General features: G+C 35.3%; 1 protein-coding gene across 4 annotated transcripts in view; it reads left to right on the top strand.

Annotated features, from left to right (window-relative positions):
* Positions 1 to 21,804, top strand: part of VPS13A (vacuolar protein sorting 13 homolog A) — a 98,611-nt gene that overhangs the window by 60,729 nt on the left and 16,078 nt on the right. For 2 of the 4 annotated variants that reach the window (XM_048931077.1, XM_048931079.1), the window contains exons 51-69: positions 246 to 285; positions 1,309 to 1,437; positions 2,073 to 2,206; positions 4,153 to 4,282; positions 7,555 to 7,790; positions 9,291 to 9,444; positions 10,286 to 10,432; positions 10,932 to 11,013; positions 12,342 to 12,411; positions 12,886 to 12,991; positions 13,480 to 13,593; positions 14,571 to 14,716; positions 14,834 to 14,915; positions 15,566 to 15,679; positions 16,079 to 16,154; positions 16,264 to 16,427; positions 16,761 to 16,806; positions 17,006 to 17,129; positions 20,948 to 21,062. In XM_048931077.1, coding sequence (XP_048787034.1) covers positions 246 to 285; positions 1,309 to 1,437; positions 2,073 to 2,206; positions 4,153 to 4,282; positions 7,555 to 7,790; positions 9,291 to 9,444; positions 10,286 to 10,432; positions 10,932 to 11,013; positions 12,342 to 12,411; positions 12,886 to 12,991; positions 13,480 to 13,593; positions 14,571 to 14,716; positions 14,834 to 14,915; positions 15,566 to 15,679; positions 16,079 to 16,154; positions 16,264 to 16,427; positions 16,761 to 16,806; positions 17,006 to 17,129; positions 20,948 to 21,062 — 2,209 coding nt within the window. The remainder of the gene's footprint in view (positions 1 to 245; positions 286 to 1,308; positions 1,438 to 2,072; positions 2,207 to 4,152; positions 4,283 to 7,554; positions 7,791 to 9,290; positions 9,445 to 10,285; positions 10,433 to 10,931; positions 11,014 to 12,341; positions 12,412 to 12,885; positions 12,992 to 13,479; positions 13,594 to 14,570; positions 14,717 to 14,833; positions 14,916 to 15,565; positions 15,680 to 16,078; positions 16,155 to 16,263; positions 16,428 to 16,760; positions 16,807 to 17,005; positions 17,130 to 20,947; positions 21,063 to 21,804) is intronic. The other 2 variants (XM_048931078.1, XM_048931080.1) reach the window with 1 other exon arrangement.

Raw genomic sequence — 21,804 nt, forward strand, 5'->3', positions numbered from 1 at the left:
CTGTGGTTACTTTTGTGACTTATTTCTTAACTAAGCCTTTTTACTTGTTTTAGTTTTTCTTTAAAACTTTCATTTATTGTTGACTGATTCTCTTTGAATTTCCTCTGAGATTTCCTATGTTGAGACTTACTTGCTATACTTTATGCTAGTATATTACAAAATTTATGTTTCCTTTGGTGTTGGAGTAGATAATATCTTCAATCTTGCTGTTTAACTATATTTTTTCCTTTGTTTTCCTGCTTCCTGTGGTGTGAGAAACAATGGGAAAGGGAACTTAGTGGCATGGTAAGTTGGTGAACTAGTCTTTCACCACTGATGATTCAACTCTAGGATTCAAATGTAATTGAACAAAAACATCTGGTATTTCAATCTGCATTGGAAAGAGATGAATTTGCAGTTTTGAATGCTACAGGTGAATGGTTTGGCAGATAGGAAGGATGGTGCATCTTGACACTGACTTATTCTGGTCATTTCATTCTGGGCACCAGAGCCACCATAAACTTTATATGAATACTGTGAGTGCTTTCCAACATGTTTGAGATTATGAATAATTAATAAATTCTTCTTTTTGCAGGAATCTTTTAATCAGCTGCAGACTTTTCATTAGTTAGTATTAAAGCTTTTTTTTCTTTCATTTCTCTGTTTTATCTACCTAGAATGTAAACTTAAAATATTGTTCATTATTGATTTTTAAATCCAGAGGGGATTATTTCAATTGTGGATGAAAAAAGCAGAATGTACACTTTGGTTTGATTGCCTAAGGCTCATATTTTATTTCTGTTTTATATACACATGTTTATATGTGAGTGTGTATGTGTACTATATATTACAAAAGTTTAGCTAGTGTGCCAATACTCTGCTTACTCAAGTTACGTAGCAGTATATTTACGTGAATATATTTTGTCATTGATTGTCATTATGAAATTGCCTTGTAATTAATTTATACTTATTTAACAAAAAATCTTTTAATGAAAAAAATGTTTGTGCATTTTTATTTTTTTATTTTTTTATTTTTACAACAAGCAAGGCCACTAGTGTTTTAGCTCTGCTCTACTTTATACTTGGGATTTCAAAAATGTTATCCATTTTGTGTCTGAATTTTATTTTATCCATTTTATTTATGAATCAGCTCATTGTGTTCAGGTAAGTAATTAATTTCAGGTGTTGTAACAGTTTCTGATCAAATTCAACTACAATTTTGGGTGAAATTTTAGGAAAGAACATTGGGCTGAAGTGGAATGCCTTCTAATACCTAGTTTGTCTTCTCATTTACTTCAAAATATTTGTTTTTTTTGTTTGTTTGTTTAGTGTATTCCCTTTTGGCCTGAAAATGATGCCAACAAACTGCTTGTTAGAGTTGAAAATTCAAATCTCCCACCAAAGAAGATAAATTTTGATAAGCAAGAAAACTGTCTTTTATTGCATTTAGACAACAAGGTAAATGGTTACCTTTGAAAACTACATAAAGGCATGTCCCACTTCCATTCTGCAATGTTTTCTACTCTATAAAGTATTACGAAGTTTAGCTGGGGAAAAATTGTATGTATACGTGTGTGTGTGTATGTAACATGAAGATATACGTAGGTGTTTCATTGTAAGTTTTCCTCTGAGAAATGAACTACCGAAGCTAAAAGGTTTTGTCAGCATTCCCTAGCTAAGACTGAGAAGTGTTTACATTAGTTGTAAAATGAAACTGCTACTTTGAAAAGTAACTTTCATGTGACTAAATTTACATTTAGCCTCATCTAGCACCAATTTAAAATATTTGATATTTATTAGTGGAATATTTTGAGGAATATTATTTCATATGAGTGGTTCAAGGAAGATTGTGCTACCAGTAGCCTATATTTTGGGATTATAGAAATTCTCTATAGTTTTAGTTACTGAATGCATTGCTTGTTTTCTAATAATGCTATGGTTAGGAAAATATATAATAGTCATGTTAAAACATACTGTTTGTTTTATCGTGTGATGGTTTCATCTTATACAAGTTTTTAGAAATATTTAAATTATATTTGCTTTTAGGAGAGAATTCTGCTGTTATTTACTATGTAATTTTTTACATCTGATAGCTTGGAGGGATTACAGTGGATGTCAACTTGACTGAACATTCGACAGTGATTACCTTTTCTGATTACCATGATGGTGCAGCACCATTTCTGTTAATAAACCATACTGAAGAAGAAATTATTGAGTATGGACAAAGGTGTGTAAGAGTTTTTTTTTTTACTGTGCATGTCTACAAGCAGTTATGCCACTTATTATTTAATGTATTATAACCATGTCTGCTTACTGGTAAATAAGCAACAGTAACTATTGTTGCAGTTTGATTTTTGTGGTGATGATAGTTCAGGCTAGCTTCATAGAATTGTAGAATCACAAGGTTGGAAAGGACCTATAAGATCATCTACTCCAACCATCCTCCCATCACCATTCCTACCACTAAACCATATCTCATAGCTCCTCATCCAGACACCTCTTGAACACAGTGAGGGACAGTGACACCACCACCTCCCTGGGCAGCCATTCCAGTGCCTGATCACTGTCTGAGTGACAAAGTTTTTCCTCATGTCTAACTTAAACCTCTTCTGGTACAACTTGCAGCCATTTCCCCGGATTCTGTTTGTTACCTGGGAGAAGAGGCCAAATCCCTCTTCACCACGACCTCCTTTCAGGAAGTTGTAGAGTGCAATGAGGTCTCCAGTGAGCCTCCTCTTCTCCAGATAGCTTGTTATTACGCATGTGTATGTTATATACGTATGGAACTGCACTAAAGTGTTGCACTTTAAGCTTTTAGCCTTCCATTACAAGCTTTTAGGGCAGTTGTGTACATTTACTAAATTACATGCAGAATTAAAATAGACACATCAACATTCTTTGCTTAATAATGGAGAAAATAAATGAGTGCCATGCAGAGAAGCATTCATCTGATGGATTATAAAGCACTTCCATCTTCCTACACAAGAATGTGCTTTTTTAGTTGTATAAGCAATCTATGAAGGTCTAGATGGACTTCTGTATCTAGAATTCTCTTTTCATTTCAACTACCTAAGCTGAAATAATGGAGAAGAAAGCCTATTTCTTAGAAATTGAATATCTGTTTTTGTTAGAGTACCTAAGATTTTTTGCTTTATAAATTGAACATAAATATCAATAATCATGTTACATAGCACAAAGCACCTGGTTCTGGAAGTAATTAAGTTGTTTTCTGAGCTAAAGAGGCAATGGTCCCACTTCTTAAGAATTTTATGTCCTTGACACTTGCATTTCCTCTCTAATAGCAAAGGATTTATTTAGCTGTTCTGGAACCATGCATGAACCTACGTCAGAGAATAACTAATAGTTGACCTGGAAATGTAGTTAGATTTCAAAGTTGTCCTCTGCTGCCAAGTTTTGTGAAGATTTAGCAAAATTTGTGAGCTAAAATGTTACAGAAAAGCAGAGACTAATAGACTAACAGGTAGTTGTGTAGGAATTATTAAGCTAGATTGAATATCTGCAGTCACTGGAAATTTGTCTTGATTTCACTTAAACTCTTGCTGTAATGTTGTTTGGAGTTAAGGAATGGTTTTTATCTGTAAAAATCAGTCATCTTATTGGTGGGATTTTAGGCCTCCCCAGTGTGATTTAATACATATATATGTAACTTCTGTTACATACATGACAATGGACAGGCTCCTGAAATTTCGAGACCAGAAAGCTATGGAAAAAGAGTCTGCCTGTTTCAACTGTGTGTGAGGGTAATAGAATTTAAAATTGGCTTGCCTGAAAATACTCGTTGTATCCAAGAACTATTTTCGCTCTAGCAAATCATATAAAGGAGAACTTTCCTAAACAAAAGATTATGAACAATTTTGTTAGACAGCACAAGTCCTGAATTTTCTTTTCAATCTCTAAGTACCACTGTCTACTTTTTCTATACTTAATTGTTTTCATTCTAAAGTGGGAAAGAAATTGATTTTTAAAAATCTAGTGTGCATGCTTTAGTAAGTATTAATATGTATTTTTGAAGTTTAGTGAATTTATTATAGTGCTGAGTATATTTTTGGTATGTTGTTTTTTGTTTTTTTTCTACCTGCTTGTTGTTGTTTCCAGCTTTCACCTTCATTACTTGAAAAGGTAAATATTCTTGCTTTTTTTAATTTGTTCCAGTTCCCTCAGAGAATTAGAAGGCTGTCTTCAGCCAAACAAGGCAGTGTTGTATACTTGGGCAGACCCAGCTGGCTCTAGAAAATTGACATGGAAATGTGGAAAAAGAACTGAGGAAATTACACCAAAAGAAGTATGTAGATCTACTTTTAATGCTGTTTATTCTTCTCTGTACGATCTTTTTTTTCTTTTTTTTTTCTTTTTCTCCTACATCATTAACAAATCTAGGCATTATTCTGACACAAGTGCTGTGCAGAGGAGATTCAAATCACAGTAAAGATGAATGTTCCATAGCTCCATATTCAAGAGCCAGGAATATTCATTTTCATAGCGATGCTTCTGTTGGTTGTACCTGTATGCATGTTTTTGTTATTCACACATAGAACTTCCTGGAAAAGGAGGAACTGTGACTTCCTTGAGGTTTTTATATTCAAGATTAGAATAATAGCTGAGTTTGGATAATGATGTATTTGCCAGCCTTTGCAGCACTGATAAGATTTTCACCTTCAGAACCAGAATTTAGTCTTGTAGTAGACTTAATTAAATTCTGGGATAGTTGATGTGGGAGTAATCTCATTTCTTTGAATCAAGACTTGTTTTGCCTATCACATCACGTCACATTGCATTTCCTACTGCATTTTAGTCTACTAGGAAAAGCTCAATAAATTAAAAAAAAAAAAAAGAGTTGCTTTAGATGTGTATGTGAAATGTACTGACTTGTACAACTATGACTAACTGATCTTAGAATCACTAACTACTGAAGCTAATACAGTTCCGCTATAACTGCTAAATAATGATATTCCTTGGTGCTATCTTACTTCAAAAGGGAACTTGAAGATATTTTTTTCATGTTCATCACTTTCTTAGTAAGATTTTAACTCTTTAACTAAAGCAAAAGTAAGTAAAGTGTTTTAGATGTTTTGGGGTTTTCTCCTGTGAGTACATAGTTACAGAATCACGTATGTTCAAAGGGACCTTACTCACACACTTAGCCCTGACATTCAATAGGTCATCCGATCTTGCATGGGGCTGCCACCAAAGGGCAGCACCCATCACTTGGTCTTGTTGAAGCTCATACAGTTGGCCTGAGCCTATTGATCTACCCTGTCCAGATCCTCATATAGGGCTCAAGTCCAGATAGACTATACTCACAGCCTTTCCCTCATCTACTAGACAGGTTGTCTGGTCATAGAATTTGATGAGATTGGTTGAGCAGGACCTGCCTTTCATGAATCCATGCTGACTAGGCCTGATCCCTTGTTTGTTCCATACATACTGTGAGATTGCACTCGAGATCATCTTATCTGTCCCATAAACTTGCACAATACTGAGGTTAGGATGACAGGCCTGTAGTTGCCTATATCCTCCTTGCAACCCTTCTTGTAGCTCAGTGTACCTCCAGTTGTCTAGGTCCTTTCTAGTACCTCTGAACCTCCCAGAAGTGCTGATAAATAACAGAAAGTGGCTTGCTGAATACTTCCACCAGCTCCAGTAGTACCCTCAGGTGGATCCCATCTGATCCCATGGACTTGTGACAGTCCAAGTGATTTAGCAGGTCACTAATTGATTCCTTCTGAATTGTTGGGTATTTATTCTGCTCCCCATGCTGGTTTTCCAGCTCAGTTTCTGATGTTCCTTCAGGATAATTGGTTTGACTATTAAAGATGGAAATAAAGACGGGATTGAGAGTCTCCATCTTTTTCTCATCCTCAGTGGTAATGTTCCCTGCATCATCCAATAAAGCATTCATATTCTCCTTGACCTACTTCTTGCTGTTCATATATTTGTAAAAACACTTTTTGTTTTTAACAGCAGGCCAGATGAAATTTTCAGTGGGCTTTTTTTTTTCTCATTTTCACTCTGTATCCTAGCAACATTCTTATAGTCTTCCCAAGTTGCCAGTCCTTTCTTCCAAAATTCATAAACTCTGTTTTCTTGGGAGTCTCAGCAAAAGTTCCCTCCTCAGCCAGGCTGCTCTTTCTTCCCAGTGACTCATCTTATAGCACTGGGGACACCACGTGCATTTAAAATTTCCTTTCTGATGAATGTCCAGCCTTCCTGGACACCTTTGTCCTTCAAAACTCAGTCCCAAGAGATTTTCTGAACAAAAACCTGCCCTCTGAATGTCCAAGGTAGCAGTTCTGCTGACCTCCCTTCCTTGCTTCACCAGGAGCAGAGAAGTCAATCATTTTATGGTTACTTTGCCCACCAGCACAGCTCCTCCATCCAACCTGTGTCTCCCCTCTCCTAGTTCAGAGCCACTTCCCCTTGTCCTATCAATATCAGACAATGTAAAAAGTTAGTTTCCTGCCTGCTCATAAGCTCCCATTCACTACTAGAAAAAAGCAATGAGACCTCCCTGAAGTCTTCCCTTCAGGATGAACAAGCTCATCTCTCTCAGCCTTTCTTTGTAGAGGAAGTGCTCTTGATCATCATTGTGACCCTCTTCTGGATCTATACCAATAGCTCTATGTCTTTCTTGTGTTGGGAACCATCGATCTGGATGTAACACTAAAAGTGGGGACTCATCTGGGCAAACTGGGGGGGAAAATCACCTTATTTACTTTGTTGTCCACCCCTCTTTTGACACAACCCAGAATGAAGTTGGCCTTCTGGGCTGCAAGCATGCACTGTTGGCTCATGTTGAGTTTTTTTTGTCTACCAGAATCCCCAAGTCCTTCTCCAGAGAGCTGCTCTATTTTCTAAATCTTTTCTGCAATAAAGAACTAAGTTAACTTTTTTTGGCTGTTTGTGAAGGACCTGGTGGACGCCTGGAGGTGTCTGATATCTGGCTGAGAGAAGAATTTCCCTTTGTGATGACTTTTTCTTAGTAAAAACTGAGACAATGTATGTTGAAGATGTTTTTTATTATATCTGTGAATAAAGTACAGAACACATTTATGTAGTTTCAGAAGTAGAGAAGTATTTTAAAATGGTTGCAGTTATTGCCATAAAAATGTAATTCCTCAATGTCTAGGTAAATACTGTGTGTATATATATGTATACTAGAGGCACATCAAATAAAGTTGAGGTGTTTTTCAGGTCCTGCTTTTATAACATTAGTGGATTTCGGTGGATAAGACAATGCTAGGTATTTTTGCCATTTAGTTAGCTTCTGTTGGGGAAAGAACAAGAACTGTTGTTTTGTCTGTAATTGGTATTAGCATAAATAAAAATTCTTTATGTAATAAGTAAGAATTTCAAAGACAAGGTTCAAACAGAACAGTAACAACTGTGTTTGCCAGATTGCATGTGAGAAAGAGACTACAATATAACTTTCTATTTAAAAACCTTATTTTCCTGTACCTTTTAAAATGGTCTCCCGTGTTTGTATTCTTCTTGTTAAGGCTTGCATTTGCTTATTCATGAATAGATTTGTAAAAACCTTTCTTCTCTTGTTTGCAGGACAAAATAGAAGTACTCAGCCTGGACTGTAGAAAGGTGGTCTATTTAGTGTCATTTTTTGAAGGTCTGCAGCGTATTGTCCTAATCACTGAAGACAAGAATGTATTTAAATTGGCTTATGAAAGTGTACGGGCAGAACTAGCAGAACAAGAAATTATTCTGTCTTTACAAGATGTTGGAATTTCGTTGGTTAATAATTATACAAGGCAGGAGGTGTCATACATAGGAATTACAAGGTAATGTACAAAAAACATAACTAACTTTTCTAACTTTGTTACAGAAACATGCTGCTGATTCTTTTTTCCTTTCCTTTTTTTTTTCTCTCTTAATTCTTTGTACTGTGCTGCAAAACAAGCAGAAAGTTGAAGTATCTGTATACCTCACATAACCTCCTTTGCCATTCCTGAGAGTGATGAGTAGAATTTTCTTCACTTGAGAAGCTGAGCTCAGAAGATTATCTAGACAGTGCAAATAACTATTTTAAAAGTGACAGCTAAATGTCCAAATTCAAAGTAGATATTTCAGTGAATCATTGTTTTTAGGAACAGGTCATTTGTACTCAGGAATCTAGCACTGCTACAGATTGGTACTATTTTGTTGTTGCTATCAAACTTCTGAAAGCAGTTCCCAAGAAAAAAGATAAATCCTTGGAGAAAAATACACACAAAGACGGTTACTTGGAAATTTACCATTCATAAGCGTCTTGCAAAAATACTGCGGTAGACAGTGTATCTAATTTGCAGAAACATTTGGAAAAAGGGGAAAACAAACTTAAGAACAACAAAAATAAAACAACCCTTATGAACAAATCAGCTATTGTGGTAATTTTGCCCTCTTCTTTAAGATCACCTTTACTTTACGATCATTCTGTTACTGATGGGTGTGAACACAAATGCAGCTAAAACAAACTGGATTATAGGGAGCTGCATCTGATCAGCTGTGTATATATGAACTGTAATAACTTGTGTAAAGAAAAAATATCTCCCACTTGGCTGATAGTTCTCACTTTGTGTCCTATATCATGTATTGCATTGGACTGTAAGATGATATCATATGTAAGCTTCTCGTAGAAGGAGTATAACTAAGCAGAAAAGCAGAAAATACTCTGGCACCATTTAAAGATGATAAATGATGTTGTTTCATTAATAATAAAAATAAGAAAGGATAAAAGAAAAACTCCTGATTTTGTATACCATTAAAAGAAAAGCATACACACACACATAAACAACAATAACGAGAACTGAAAGCCCTAAGGGATCAAATGAAGTACAGTAAATGTACAAACTGAAATGTACTCTACTGATTTAGTGAATAGAATGTCAAAAATAAGTGGCACTTCATCAGACACTTCCTGTAGACTTGAAAAACTCTCAAATTCTAGTAAATTCAGCTGTGCCACAAGGTACAGTGGAGTATGTGTGGAATCCTGCATTGAGTTTGTATGATTTTGGATGTCAGCGCTATTGAAACTCGGTCTTCTTGACAAAGGTTTCTTACATGCAAAACCTCACTAAAAATAACTTTCTGTTAACTTTTCTTCAGTTGCATTAGAAACAGTAACTTCCACTTCCTATCAAGAATGCAGTGGGTGATTTATTTTTATTTACCACACTAGTGCTTTATGGCTTTATTCCTCATTATGTAGTAATTACCTATTAAACACCGTAATCAGATACATAATACTTGTGTTGAACTAGCTAACTATTTTCTCTTGGTCTTTTGTTTGTTTTTCAAAGTTCTGATGTGGTCTGGGAGACGAAACCCAAAAAGAAGTCTAGATGGAAACCGTTGAGTGTTAAGCAAACAGATAAGCTAGAACAAGAATTCAAAGAATACAGTGAGCTAACTCCATCAGAAAATAAGACTGTCGAACTGGAACCAAATGTTTTGGTAATACTAAGCATCCTATAGATTTATTTCTTATGGGTGTATACAGGAATGTATGGGTGTATACAGAATCATTTATTATTTTGTAGTCTCTGAAGAACAGTGAAAATTAGGAGATGATTAGTTTACACAATCCATTTAAAATTTCATTTCTGTATTTGTGCCTAGAAAAAAAAATCATTGCTGTCTAGAAAAAAATATATAATCCACAAATATTTGAAAGCTTGCTGAAGGCCTGATTTTGTTTGCCTCTGATTTTGAAATTGAATTATAATGTTTTTACAGATCATGGGACTAAATATGCATAAAGCTACAATATGTTATGTCATATCAAGAGAGAAGAAGGAGAAGAAGGATGTTAGTTTGAGACTGGGAGATTGTTTTGACGCAAAGTCTTGTGTTTTATCTGACTGTGATATCTCGTAGTCACACAAAATTCAGCAGTGCCATTCAACCACATAAATATTAAAAAAAATACATATTCCTGAAATAATTATGAGAAGTAAAAGCATTTTGTGCTCTGCATGCTGCTTTTCTTGTCTATAGATTAATTCCACATACTTATTAGAACAGTGTAGTAGTTAAATGAATGTAGTTCGTTCAGTTTCTATCTTGGTCATAGACCTCTGGAAAGCCATGTTCAAAAAAGCTAAACATACTCTTGATAACGAAATGTACAGATTCCTTATGTTGTTTTGCTTGTGTTGAAATTTAACAATTAGACAAAGATTTTATCCTTAAGCTTTCATTTAAATGTTAGCGGAAATTGTTAATTTGAAGTCTATTATAAAAAGCCCTCTTTTATATCATGTAGAATAACAACTTTTTCTTAATATTGTGATAGGTGTGTTTAACTCCTACTGGAAATGACATGAAGATTCAACAACCCAATGAGATTCCTATCAGAAGGAATTACTTGCCAGCTTTGAAAGTGGAATACAGCTCATCAGCACATCAGAAATCTTTCAGAATTCAAATTTACAGGATACAAGTAAGTTTTTTATGTAAAGTTAGATATATTTTTGGAACTGTCTGGATTTTTCACGTTCTTGAGTGCTTCTCAGCCTTTGAAATGAAGTTCTTCATTTCAAAGGAAAAAAAAAAGTCACCCATGACTTGAGGAGAAGCAGTTGCTGTTCATCTTCTGTGCTTTTTTTTTGTGTGTGTGTCTTTTATTTACAGTCAACTCAAAATTAGGTATAATTGACTATTTTCAGCAAGGTATATGTTCAATTTTTTATAAGCAACATTTGCAACATTTTTGGGGGGCTGCTTATGAACACCAACTAGGAGAACCTTTTCCACCTTTTCTAGATTATTTGGCTTGGATAGTTTCATTTGGACAGTAGAAATATTTTGAACTATTGTGGTGGCTTCTTCTCCTGCTTTTGAATTGGTGGTTCATAATTCTCGTGTTTGTCCTACTTGTGAAATATTTCACTACTGAAAAGCTAATGTGCTGCACCTTGTCCTGTCCTTACCCCTATTAGATTCAAAACCAGATTCCTGGAGCCATATTTCCCTTTGTGTTCTATCCTATTAAACCTCCAAAGTCCATCACCTTGGATTCAGGTTTGTAGTTCTAGTTTAAAATAATCTTTACTTATGCTAACTTACTTTTAACAAAGTGAACCCTGCCACTTTTATCATCTGAAGACTGTGTATGATTACTGACTATAAAGAATCCAAGTACTAATGTTACAGATCAGAAAGCAATTTTCTGTGCAAAGAGAGTACAGATAAAGCCATCTAAAGTTAAAAATCACAATAATAACATGAACTTATTTCACCCATTAATATAATACCTTTTAAAAGTACCTGCTTCTGAGACACTAATACAGTGTTCTTGGAGATTATAAGGTGTAAGTTAAATCTGTGTTGAGCTTTCAGAAATTGTGTTGAGACCAAATCTAAAGCTAAGTACTTATCTCTTTTACCTCTTGAAAGAAGAAAACTTCAAACAGTTGCTAGTCCTCATGATAGTCAATCTATTACACTCTTTCTGTATTACTCACATTTGGATTTTTTTAGGGGACAGTGAGTTTTCATAAGACTCACTTTTCATCTTAATTAGCCCAGTTTTTTTCTGTGGCCCAAAATAAATTGTTCATAGTAATCAAACTTTTTAAAGAGCTTATTTTTTTTATTTGCTGGTATGCAGTATTTGAGCCAGTGGCCTAGTTGACTTATCAAAAATAATGAGAAAAAAACATAAATCAGTGCTAGACTAAACACAAATTCACCAAGTGAAGCACCGTATTATATACCAGCTCCTTAAGAAATTGTGCTTTCTGTATTTAATTTGTAGCATTCCATTTTCTCCATGGTATGGAGTACAGACCTCCAACTCTGTATACTATGTGCTGAGCTATAATCTTCCATTCACTCAGGTCAAACTCATCTGGAACATCAGAGTAATGACAGGAGAGATTCTGAGTTGATACAACAATGACTGTCTGCAAATTTGTTCACAAAGCTAATGAAATATCAGTTATTTATCCTAAATAAAGTCAAATTTGAGCTAGAGTTCAAAAATATGAGGACTTTTTTAATTTATATTTTTGTATCATTGTTTGAAAATTTTATTCCATGGCTAGGGAATTTATTCCCTAAAAAAAATTAATTCCATGGCTAGCATTTATTTGCTTTTAAGTGGAAATGATACATTTTTGGAGATAAGTGAAATAGAATTTTGATATTCCATTTCATCCTTCTCTTCCTATGACTTTCTGTTCCTGACCTTTTCCATGATTTTGTTTCCCAGTCGCATCCATTATATAATCCTACTCCACAGGATTGAAAAAATCTGGAACATATATGACATTTTCATGTTAAAAGTGCAAGCTATGTCTATCACATAAAGATCTGTGCTTATCTCTTTTTATTTTACAACTTCATAGCACCAAAACCATTTACTGATGTCAGTATTGTTATGAGAACTGCAGGACATTCACAAATATCTCATATTAAGTAAGTATTTTTACATGTTCCATCTCTGTGCCACTTATCATGTTTACTCAAGCTTTAAAAGTTAAAATCAACATGCAGTCAGGGTAATTTTACCCCAGCTAATTTATCCAGATAAGAGTGCTTAGGACAGTTGAAAACTGTGCCCTTCTTATTTACTTACTTTAATACAGAATAAACAAAGAATTTTCTTAATTCTTTTAAAGTAGATTTTTTGTCTTTTTAGCAATTTGGGGAAAAAACTGTCTATACTGTTAAATGTCACTACTTTATTAAAATAATTCTGATTACTGAAAATGTATTTGTCTTGCCCATCACAAGAAACATTTTATGACTGATAATGAACTTGTCAAATAAAAAAAGTGTCTTAATAAGTTATATAAGTAGATGTTTAAGTTTTATTGTTCACCTTACTTGAAAAATACTTTAAAAAAAAAAACAACACAATTTAATAATAGTTTTTTGTTTCATGTGTAGATACTTTAAGGTCCTGATTCAAGAGATGGATCTCAGATTAGACCTTGGCTTTCTGAATGCGCTGGTTGAATTTTTTACACAGACTGATGTACCGAATGTCCAACAGGTAGAATCCTTCTGTTGTTTGCAGATGAGTAGATATAAAATTTCTAGTCATTCAACTTGCTTTTAAAAACAGAACCAAAACAAGAAGAAAAACAACAGAACAACAACAAGAAACTCTAAAAAAAGTAATGTTATGTGTTTATGGTAATGGTCAAGTCTTGCTCCTGAAACTAACATAAAGCTTTTTTCCTGAGGCATAGAGTAAAATTTCCTTTATCTTCATATTGCATAAGGTACAAGAAAGGTTTCTTATACTTTCTGAAAAGCCATGAGCAGTGGAAGGTAGTTGAATCATTATACAGGGAGAATGCAAAGATTTTATATATAGGAAGAACAGAAATAAGATTTAATTGTATGAAGCTTAAGGTGGTTTGCTTGGGTAGTAATAAAAAAACTTGAGATAAATACAGTGGAGTCATGATAGATTATGTTATTGTGTTTTACACTCTACATTTTAAAGTAATGTTACTTTTGAAAATGCATTCATAGCTGGAACTTTTCAAAAAGGATGTAGAATCTCTTCAGGAAGAACTGATGAGTGTGTCATCCATGGATACCTCACAAATCAGCTTGTATGAATACTTCCATATCTCTCCAATTAAGGTAAAACTTTTCATATTATTATCTGTGCTTATGCTCCAATTAAAGGATTTTTTGTCTCCTGTAGAATATACATTCTGTAAAGTGAGAAAATGTTGAGGCAATCAGAAACAACATAAAAATGTTCTGGAATAATGATTTTACTGTTAACACTGATGTATTTGTGGTATATGCATATGAAACTCTTCATAAATATTAAAATATTCATTATTTCCTTTCTGTCCACAAATTTCTTCATGTGCACTAATTCTTTTGTATTACTTATTTTTGCAAAATGCTATGTTTCTCATGTGCAGGCAGTGTGCTGTGGATTGAGAAACAGCACCATTTCTGGAGAAAAAAAAAAAGAAGTGTGCAAAGCTAGATCAATATATATTTGAAATGAGCTATAGTTAAGCTTTGTTATGCCAAATTGGATATTGTATTCTTTTCAGAGAATCCAGAGCGGGTGTATAACCTTCTTTTGTCTAATTGTGAAAGCTGCAGAGGGCCCCATCTAGCCCTTTCAGCAAATTTCCTGTATGTCTTTTCTGTTTTAAGAATGTTGCTTTGATTTCCGTGAAACAAATATTTTGGTTAGTTCAGGTCTGCACTGCTTTTTGCTGTACACGTTTCAGTTCTTATGAGTAATTATTTGTATTCCCGCTTGGGCATCATGCTATGTTATCATTCTCTGTCCAATTCAGTGTTGTGTATTAGTTGTGAAAACAAAACAGTTTGGGAAATAGCCAATAAATTATAGCTAAAAGATTGCAGAGACCTCATCTGAAAACATGGTTAAGCAGTTTTGAGTTCTTGTTTTCTTAAAGGCAGTTCCAGCTATTGAGGCTGGATTTAAATTTCATTGTTTTTTTTAATTGTCCTAAAGGGTATATGCATGTTCGTGTTATGAAGTCTGAATTCAGTCACAATTAGAAGTGTCATATGGTACTTCTAATAAACACTCATGTTAATTTCTAAACTTTCTTTTTATTGTTTAGTTACACTTAAGCTTTTCACTCAGTACTGGCGGTGAAGATAGTAACAAAGAAGAAAGGAAGAGAGAACTGATACCACTTCAGTCCTTGAATCTCCTTCTGAAGAGCATAGGTGCCTCCCTCACAGATGTGCAAGATGTTGTCTTTAAGTAGGTTCAAAATATTATTGTAATAACTACTTCTAAGAACAGTTCAACATTATAAATCAATGTTATATTGTATTATGGTCTGAATAACATGGATTTTCTAAAAATCTTTCTTAATAGGTTGGCATTCTTTGAACTCAGTTATCACTTCTGTACTACGCAGCAGCTCCAATCAGCAGTGACAAAGCATTACTCAAAACAGGTTGGAATTAAGTAAATTTTAACATTCCAGTAAATTTATATTTTGGAAGTGTTACTGTGTGCTTTGGTTCTATGAAAATCAATAACTAATTGCAGTCTTGTATGTTTGTAGATTGGTTAAATACATAAGAAACATAAAAAATTATTAGTTAGATTCTCTTGCCTTTACTAAGGCAACTAAGTTACGTTACTAAACTGTGATTATGTTTGACTAAATTATAACTTACGATAAGAAAAGTAGTGTGCATAACAAAGCAACTCAGAAATCAGCAGTGGAAGCAAGCACAATGCAGCTCTGGTACACCTCACTGTTCTGCAGTCATTGTGAACAAAATTCTCTTAGACTATGCATACAACCAAATTTTGTCCTGTAGCTGCACAGTATGAGTGAAGTCTGGGTAATATGCTTGCTTTGGAAAATCTCAAAATCTCAATTATTTGTGAAATACTTGCAAGCAGTAGAATTATTTGACTGATTTTAGTATGTTTTTCTCACCATACAGTCATTTTTAAAACATCTGTACCTACTTTTCCAAATGTTGAGTTCTTCATATTAAATTCATCTTCTGCGTTTTTGAATAAGCAGCAATACCTTAATGCTTTTAGTATACTTTCTGAAATATTTTTACTGAATGTCCATTTTTGTTTTAGGCTATTAAGCAGATGTATGTTCTTATTCTTGGTCTTGATGTCTTGGGCAATCCATTTGGATTCATAAGAGGCTTATCCGAAGGAGTAGAAGCATTTTTCTATGAACCTTATCAGGTAACAATCTCTTCAGGCTTTTTGTGAAATGTTGCAAAAACTGCTAGTTATAAATTCTATTGAAAATTTGGGTATACAAATAATGTTTGTGATTTTAAGGTGAGATTTAGAGTTGAAAAAATCAAAGTGGAAGTATTAGGGAAAGTTACTGAAAAGCTCAAGTGACATAAAAACAAATTATTTCCTTTAATTCACAATTGACTTTTCCTTGCAGTACTTACTGTAAATTAATGCTGCATGAATGAACTTAATGCTGCATGAATGAACTTAATAGAGATCTAATTTACTCTCTGTTAAATATATATAAATTAAAATAGAAACATAGGAGTTTAAGTATATATACCATCTGCAACTTATATAAATACCATAAATGCTCTCTTTTGTTTTTTCCCTCCTCAGGGAGCCATCCAGGGTCCTGAAGAATTTATAGAAGGAATGGCACTAGGACTTAAAGCACTAGTAGGGGGAGCTGTTGGTAGGTTTTAACATTATCACAGCAGCATGCTCAGTAGCAAGCAACGTAGGTATTTCTAAGCTGCAGTGGCATTTTACTTACATTGTTGTTGTTTTTTTTTTTCTCATAGGTGGATTAGCAGGTGCTGCTTCGAGAATCACTGGTGCTATGGCAAAAGGTGTTGCTGCAATAACTATGGATGAGGATTACCAGCAAAAAAGGAGAGAAGCCATGAATAAACAGCCCACTGGTCTGAGAGAGGGTATCACTCGTGGAGGAAAAGGATTAGTTTCCGTAAGAATAAAAAATGATAAAAAGTTTAATGAATTTTATAGAGGTAAAAATAGCAAATGTAGAGGTTTCTGTAGAGCTGTTCCACTTAATTCTGGTTTGCCAATACATGGCCACAACTGAATGATGGTTTTGAAGAAAAATATATGCGGATTGACAAGATGATAAGAATGGCGAAGAAGGTGCTTCTAATTCTGATAATTGGAGTGGATTTTAGAATACTACAAAATACACACTTTCTGACTATTCATTGAAGAAGTAATAAGTAAAATGTTAGAAGAATAAAAAGTACAATGTGGAAACATTTGTCACAACTCTTTCATTTCTTTTTGGTAGGGTTTTGTCAGTGGCATAACCGGAATAGTTACAAAACCAATAAGAGGTAAGTTTAGGTCTTCATATGATTCAAAATCTCAATATTTGATGAGATTTTGCATTTATCAAGACTTTGTTCTCACTGACTTCTAATTTAAATGTGGGAGTGACTGTAGTTGCGTATCAAATAAGAACAAATGTAATTACAAATAATATTGTAAAATGGTCTTTTTTTCATAACAATTTGCTAAACTTGATCCTTCTAGGAGCTCAGAAAGAAGGAGCAGCTGGTTTTTTCAAAGGTGTTGGAAAAGGATTGGTGGGAGCAGTAGCTAGGCCTACTGGAGGAATCATAGACATGGCAAGCAGCACATTTCAGGGTATCAAAAAGTAAGTAAAATTAATATGAAGAATGGCATATGGCATGAATCAAAATGTGGGGTATGTTGATTATTTGTATGACCGCTATGTTAGTGTTTCTTTAAAATCTTGAATATTAATGCAGATGAAAAATCTATGCTATCCATGGATAAAGGGTATCAACAGCTTCTCTGGGCAACCTGTTCCCATGCATCACCACCTTCATTCCTTACTTAATATCTTCTCAACTGCAGTTTAAGGCTGTAGTACTGAAAAGCCAGTCTCACCAGAGCCTCCTCATCTCCCAGCTGAACGAGCACAGCTTCCTCAGACTCTTTTTGTAGGTAGGACATGTGCTCCAGCCCTCTGATCACCTTCATTGCTTCTTCTGGACCTTTTCCAATGGCTCCATGTGTTTATTCTTATGGGAGCACCAGACCTGAACGTAGTACTGAAGATGGGGCCTTACAAGGGCAGACTAAAGGGGTACAGTCACATTCTTCAACCTGCTGGCCACCCCTTTTTTGATGCAGTCCAGGATACAGTTGAGAACCCTGACAGAATTGCATGCTGAATAATGTGATAATCTCATTCCCTTACAATTAGCCTTAATCATAGAATCAGAGAATGGCTTGGTTTGGAAGAGACCTCAAGGATCATCAAGTTTCAACACCCCTGCCAGAGAGAGGGTTGCCTGCTACTAGATCAAGTATTAGATCAGATTGCCTGGGGCCCCATCCAACCTGGCCTTAAACACCTCTAGGGGTGGGGAATCCACAACACCTCTGAGCAACCTGTTCCAGAACCTCACGAACCGCTCAGTAAAAAAAAAAAATGACATCTAATGTAAATCTCCCTTTCTTTAGTTTAAAACTATTTGCCCTTGTCCTGTCACTTTCAGCCCATATAAACATTTGATTTCTCTCATGTCTATAAACTCCCTTTAAGTACTGGAAGGCCACAATGAGGTCTCACCACAGCATTATCTTTTCCAAATTGAACAAGCCCAATTCCTTAAGCCTTCATAGGAGTGGTGTTCCAAGCTCTGGATCACATCTGTGGCCCTCCTCTGATCCCTCTGCAAAAGGTCTACATCTTTTCTGTGATGGAAGCCCCAGACTTGGTCTCACTACACCAGCTGGGGTCTGGGGTCTCACAACAGCAGAGTAGAGGGGGATAATCACTTCCTTCACCCTCGTGGTCACCCCTCTTCTGATGGAACCCAGGATGAGTTTGTCATCTGCCAGAACTCATAAGTCCTTCTCAGCAGGGCTACTCACAAGGACTTCTCCTAGTTTGTCAACATATCTGGGATTACTTCAACCCAAGTGAAAAACTATGCACTTTTTGTTGGACGGTACTAGGTTTCCAAGGGCCCACCTTTCAACTTTATTGTAAATGGGCTTATGATAACATATTTACAATTTGTAAGTAAGTTGGAGAATGTGTTTTGAGAGGGCTTTTCATAAATCCTGCTGATAACAGTTGTTAATTTTTGCTACCATAAATTTGTCTGTATCTTGTGTATTTTACCCTTTGACTTTCTTTGTAGAGAAATGCAAAGAAAACACAAGAAGCTTGGTTGTCTTTAATCATCAAGTTTTTAAATAGAATACTCAGACATTAATTAAGTAATTATATTGTTAATCTGTCAGGCAAAATGACAGAAGTCTACAGAGATGAAAAAGTTGCTCCTGATATTACTTGCACACAAGAAAAGGAAGTATATAGTGGGTGGAAGCAAAAACACGTAAATCGTGTATAAAGGAGTACAGACGCCTTGTCCAAGCATCCAGGATGAAATCTAGGGAAAACTAAAGCCCAAATGGTGTTGAATCTGGGTATTTAAAAAAAAAAAAAAAAAAGACTTCTATAAATATGTATGCAGCAAAAGGAAGATGAGGGAAAAAGTGGACAAAATGTTGAATGAAGAAAGAGACCTGATTATAAGACAGTGAAAAACTGATGAACAAAACACCTTCTTTGTCTCAGTTTTTAGCAGCAAGAGTGGCCTTCAGGAATTCCACTTTGCACAGACCAGGGCAAATACTGGAGCAAGAAAGAATCTCAGTGGAAGAGGAACATATCAGGGAATACTTAAAACAAACAGAACATATATGAGCCTATGGGCCCTGGTGGGATGCACCCACAAGTGCTAAGGGAGCTGGCAGATACTGTCATAGGCATTTCTAGATAATCTTTCATCTATTTTGATGATTAAGACAAGTCTGAAGAATGGAGGAAAACAAATATCACTCCTGTTTTCAAAAAAGGTGTGAAGAAGTACCAGGCGAACTGTGGTGAGGTCAGTCAATCTTACCTCATCTCCTACGAAGGTGATGGAGTCATACTGGAAACAATTTCCAGACTTATGAGAGATAAGCAAATTTCCAAAAATAATCTGTGTGGGTTCATGAAGAGAAAATCATACATAACCAAACTGATTATCTTCTGTGATGAAAGCACTAGGCTAATCAATGAGAGCAGAGCATTATCTTCCTTGACTTAACTAAGGCCTTTGGCACCACTGCCCACCAAGAAGCTTTTGCATTATGGGTTGGATACTCAGGCATTAAGGTGGGAAGAAACTATGCTGAATGACCCAGATGGTAGTGGTGAGTGATACAGTCTAGTTGGAGGCCAGCAATGAATAAAGGTACCCTGGGGGTCATACAGGGTGCAATCACATTTCATGTCTTCATTAATGATCTGCATGGTGAGACTGAGTGCACTCGGTACATTTGGATAACACAAAATCGAGATGTGTGTCTGATTGATCAGAGAGTCGTGCTACCATCCAGAGGGCCCTCGGTAGGCTGGAGAAGTTGGCTGATAGGAACCTCCTGAAGTTCAGGAAGTGGAAACTCTTGCAACTTGAGCGGAAGAGTCTCAGGCACCAGTACATGCTAGACCACTCAGATGGGAAGCAGCTTTGCAGTAAATGCCCAATGGAGTCCAAGTGGATACCAAACTGAATGCGAGCCATCAAGGTGCCCTTGCAGCAAAATAGGCTAACGGCATACTGAGCTGCATTAAGAAGAGTATTTGCCAGCAGGTCAAAGGACGTGATTTTCCCTCAACTGAGAAGACCATACCTGAAGTGCTGTGTCATCTTCGCTACTTGCTATAAGTGACTCACGGAGAAAATCCAGCGAAGGACCACAGAGATGATGAAGGAACTGCAGAATTTCTCCTCTGAGGAAAGACTGATGGAGCTAGGATTGTTCAGCCTGAAGAACAGAAGGACTAGTGGGATGATCTTATCAATATCTGTAAATACCTGAAGGGAGAGTACCAAGAAGACAGAACCTAGCTCTGTTCAGTGGTGTCCAGTGACAGGACCAAAGGCAATGGGCACAAACTAGAAAACAATTTTGTCTGACATCAGGAGATACTTCTTTGTGTGGGAGATGAAGTATTGGCATAGATTGATCAGAGATGTTGTGGAGTCTCCATTCTTCGTGATCTCCAAAGGCTTGCCTGGCTGTGGTCCTGGGCATCCTGCTCTGTGTGTCCCTTCTTGAGAAGGGGAGTGGGCTACATAACTTCCACAGTTCCCTTCCAACCTCAACTGTTCTCTTCTTCTATGAATTATTCCAGTTGTGTTCTGCTTTGAGTTATCTCATGTTCTAGAAGTCATTCTCTGAAGTAGATTGTATTAATTAGAAACCTTTTAATTATTTCACAGAGTGGTTATTTTCTGTTTATGCGTCAAATGTCTATACAGACAACAACAGCTGTTGTACATGAATTTACAATATTTTGAATATAAAATAGACGCTTTGGTTAAATATTATAGCTAAGTACCTATACTGATATGTAACTTAAATTTGCTGATTTATTGTCAGAGTTGCAGATTCATCAGAAGATGTGGTAAGCCTACGCCCACCTCGCTTCTTTGGTGAAGATGGTGTTATTAGACCTTACAGATTAAGAGATGGAACCGGAAGTCAAATGTTACAGGTGAAGAAATGGCATAAAATTTAACTGTTAATATGTTAAACTAAGTGGTTTTTAGAAGCAGCCTTAGGAAAAAAAAAAAAAAAATCCTGTCACCCTCTTTCCCAATAATTCGGTAGTTAAGGAAGTTCCATATAATTTCATAGATTTATGACTATTGTGGTGACTTAATTTCCATGATGTAAGTTTTGAAAAAGACATCATAACTTATGCCACTGTATCTGTAGAGGTTTGTGAAAGACATGGAATACTTTAAAAGAAGAAAATATTTTGTACGTATAACTAAATAAGCTGTCCTAAACTTTTATTTTTGATAAATAGCGGGGATAAAATATATTTTTCTGTCACTTTGTTATACAAATTCTAAATGGTGACTTTTTCATCACAGTTTTATATAAAATAACATATTAAATATACTTAATAAATGTACTTGAAATAGCTGCATTTATGTCACTTTACAGCCATTAAAAGAATGTAAACACTTTTGAAGTGGAATACTATTTGCATGAAGAACATGCTGAGCAATGGTTTAAGAAGTTATTCTTTCATTCAGATACCACTGAAGCAAATTTGACCTAGATGTAAAAGTGAAAATAATTTCCATTATTATGCAGCATACAAAGTTTATGTTTTTTTCCTCTGTTATAAATAAAATCGCATTGTAAAAATACTTGCATGTAAGTGATAAGGAAGTATTCAGAAACTGCACTAATGGAAACTGGAGATGTAAGCATCTCCAGTTTAT

This window comes from Lagopus muta, chromosome Z (genome assembly GCF_023343835.1).
Source record: "Lagopus muta isolate bLagMut1 chromosome Z, bLagMut1 primary, whole genome shotgun sequence".
Classification (NCBI taxonomy): domain Eukaryota; kingdom Metazoa; phylum Chordata; class Aves; order Galliformes; family Phasianidae; genus Lagopus; species Lagopus muta.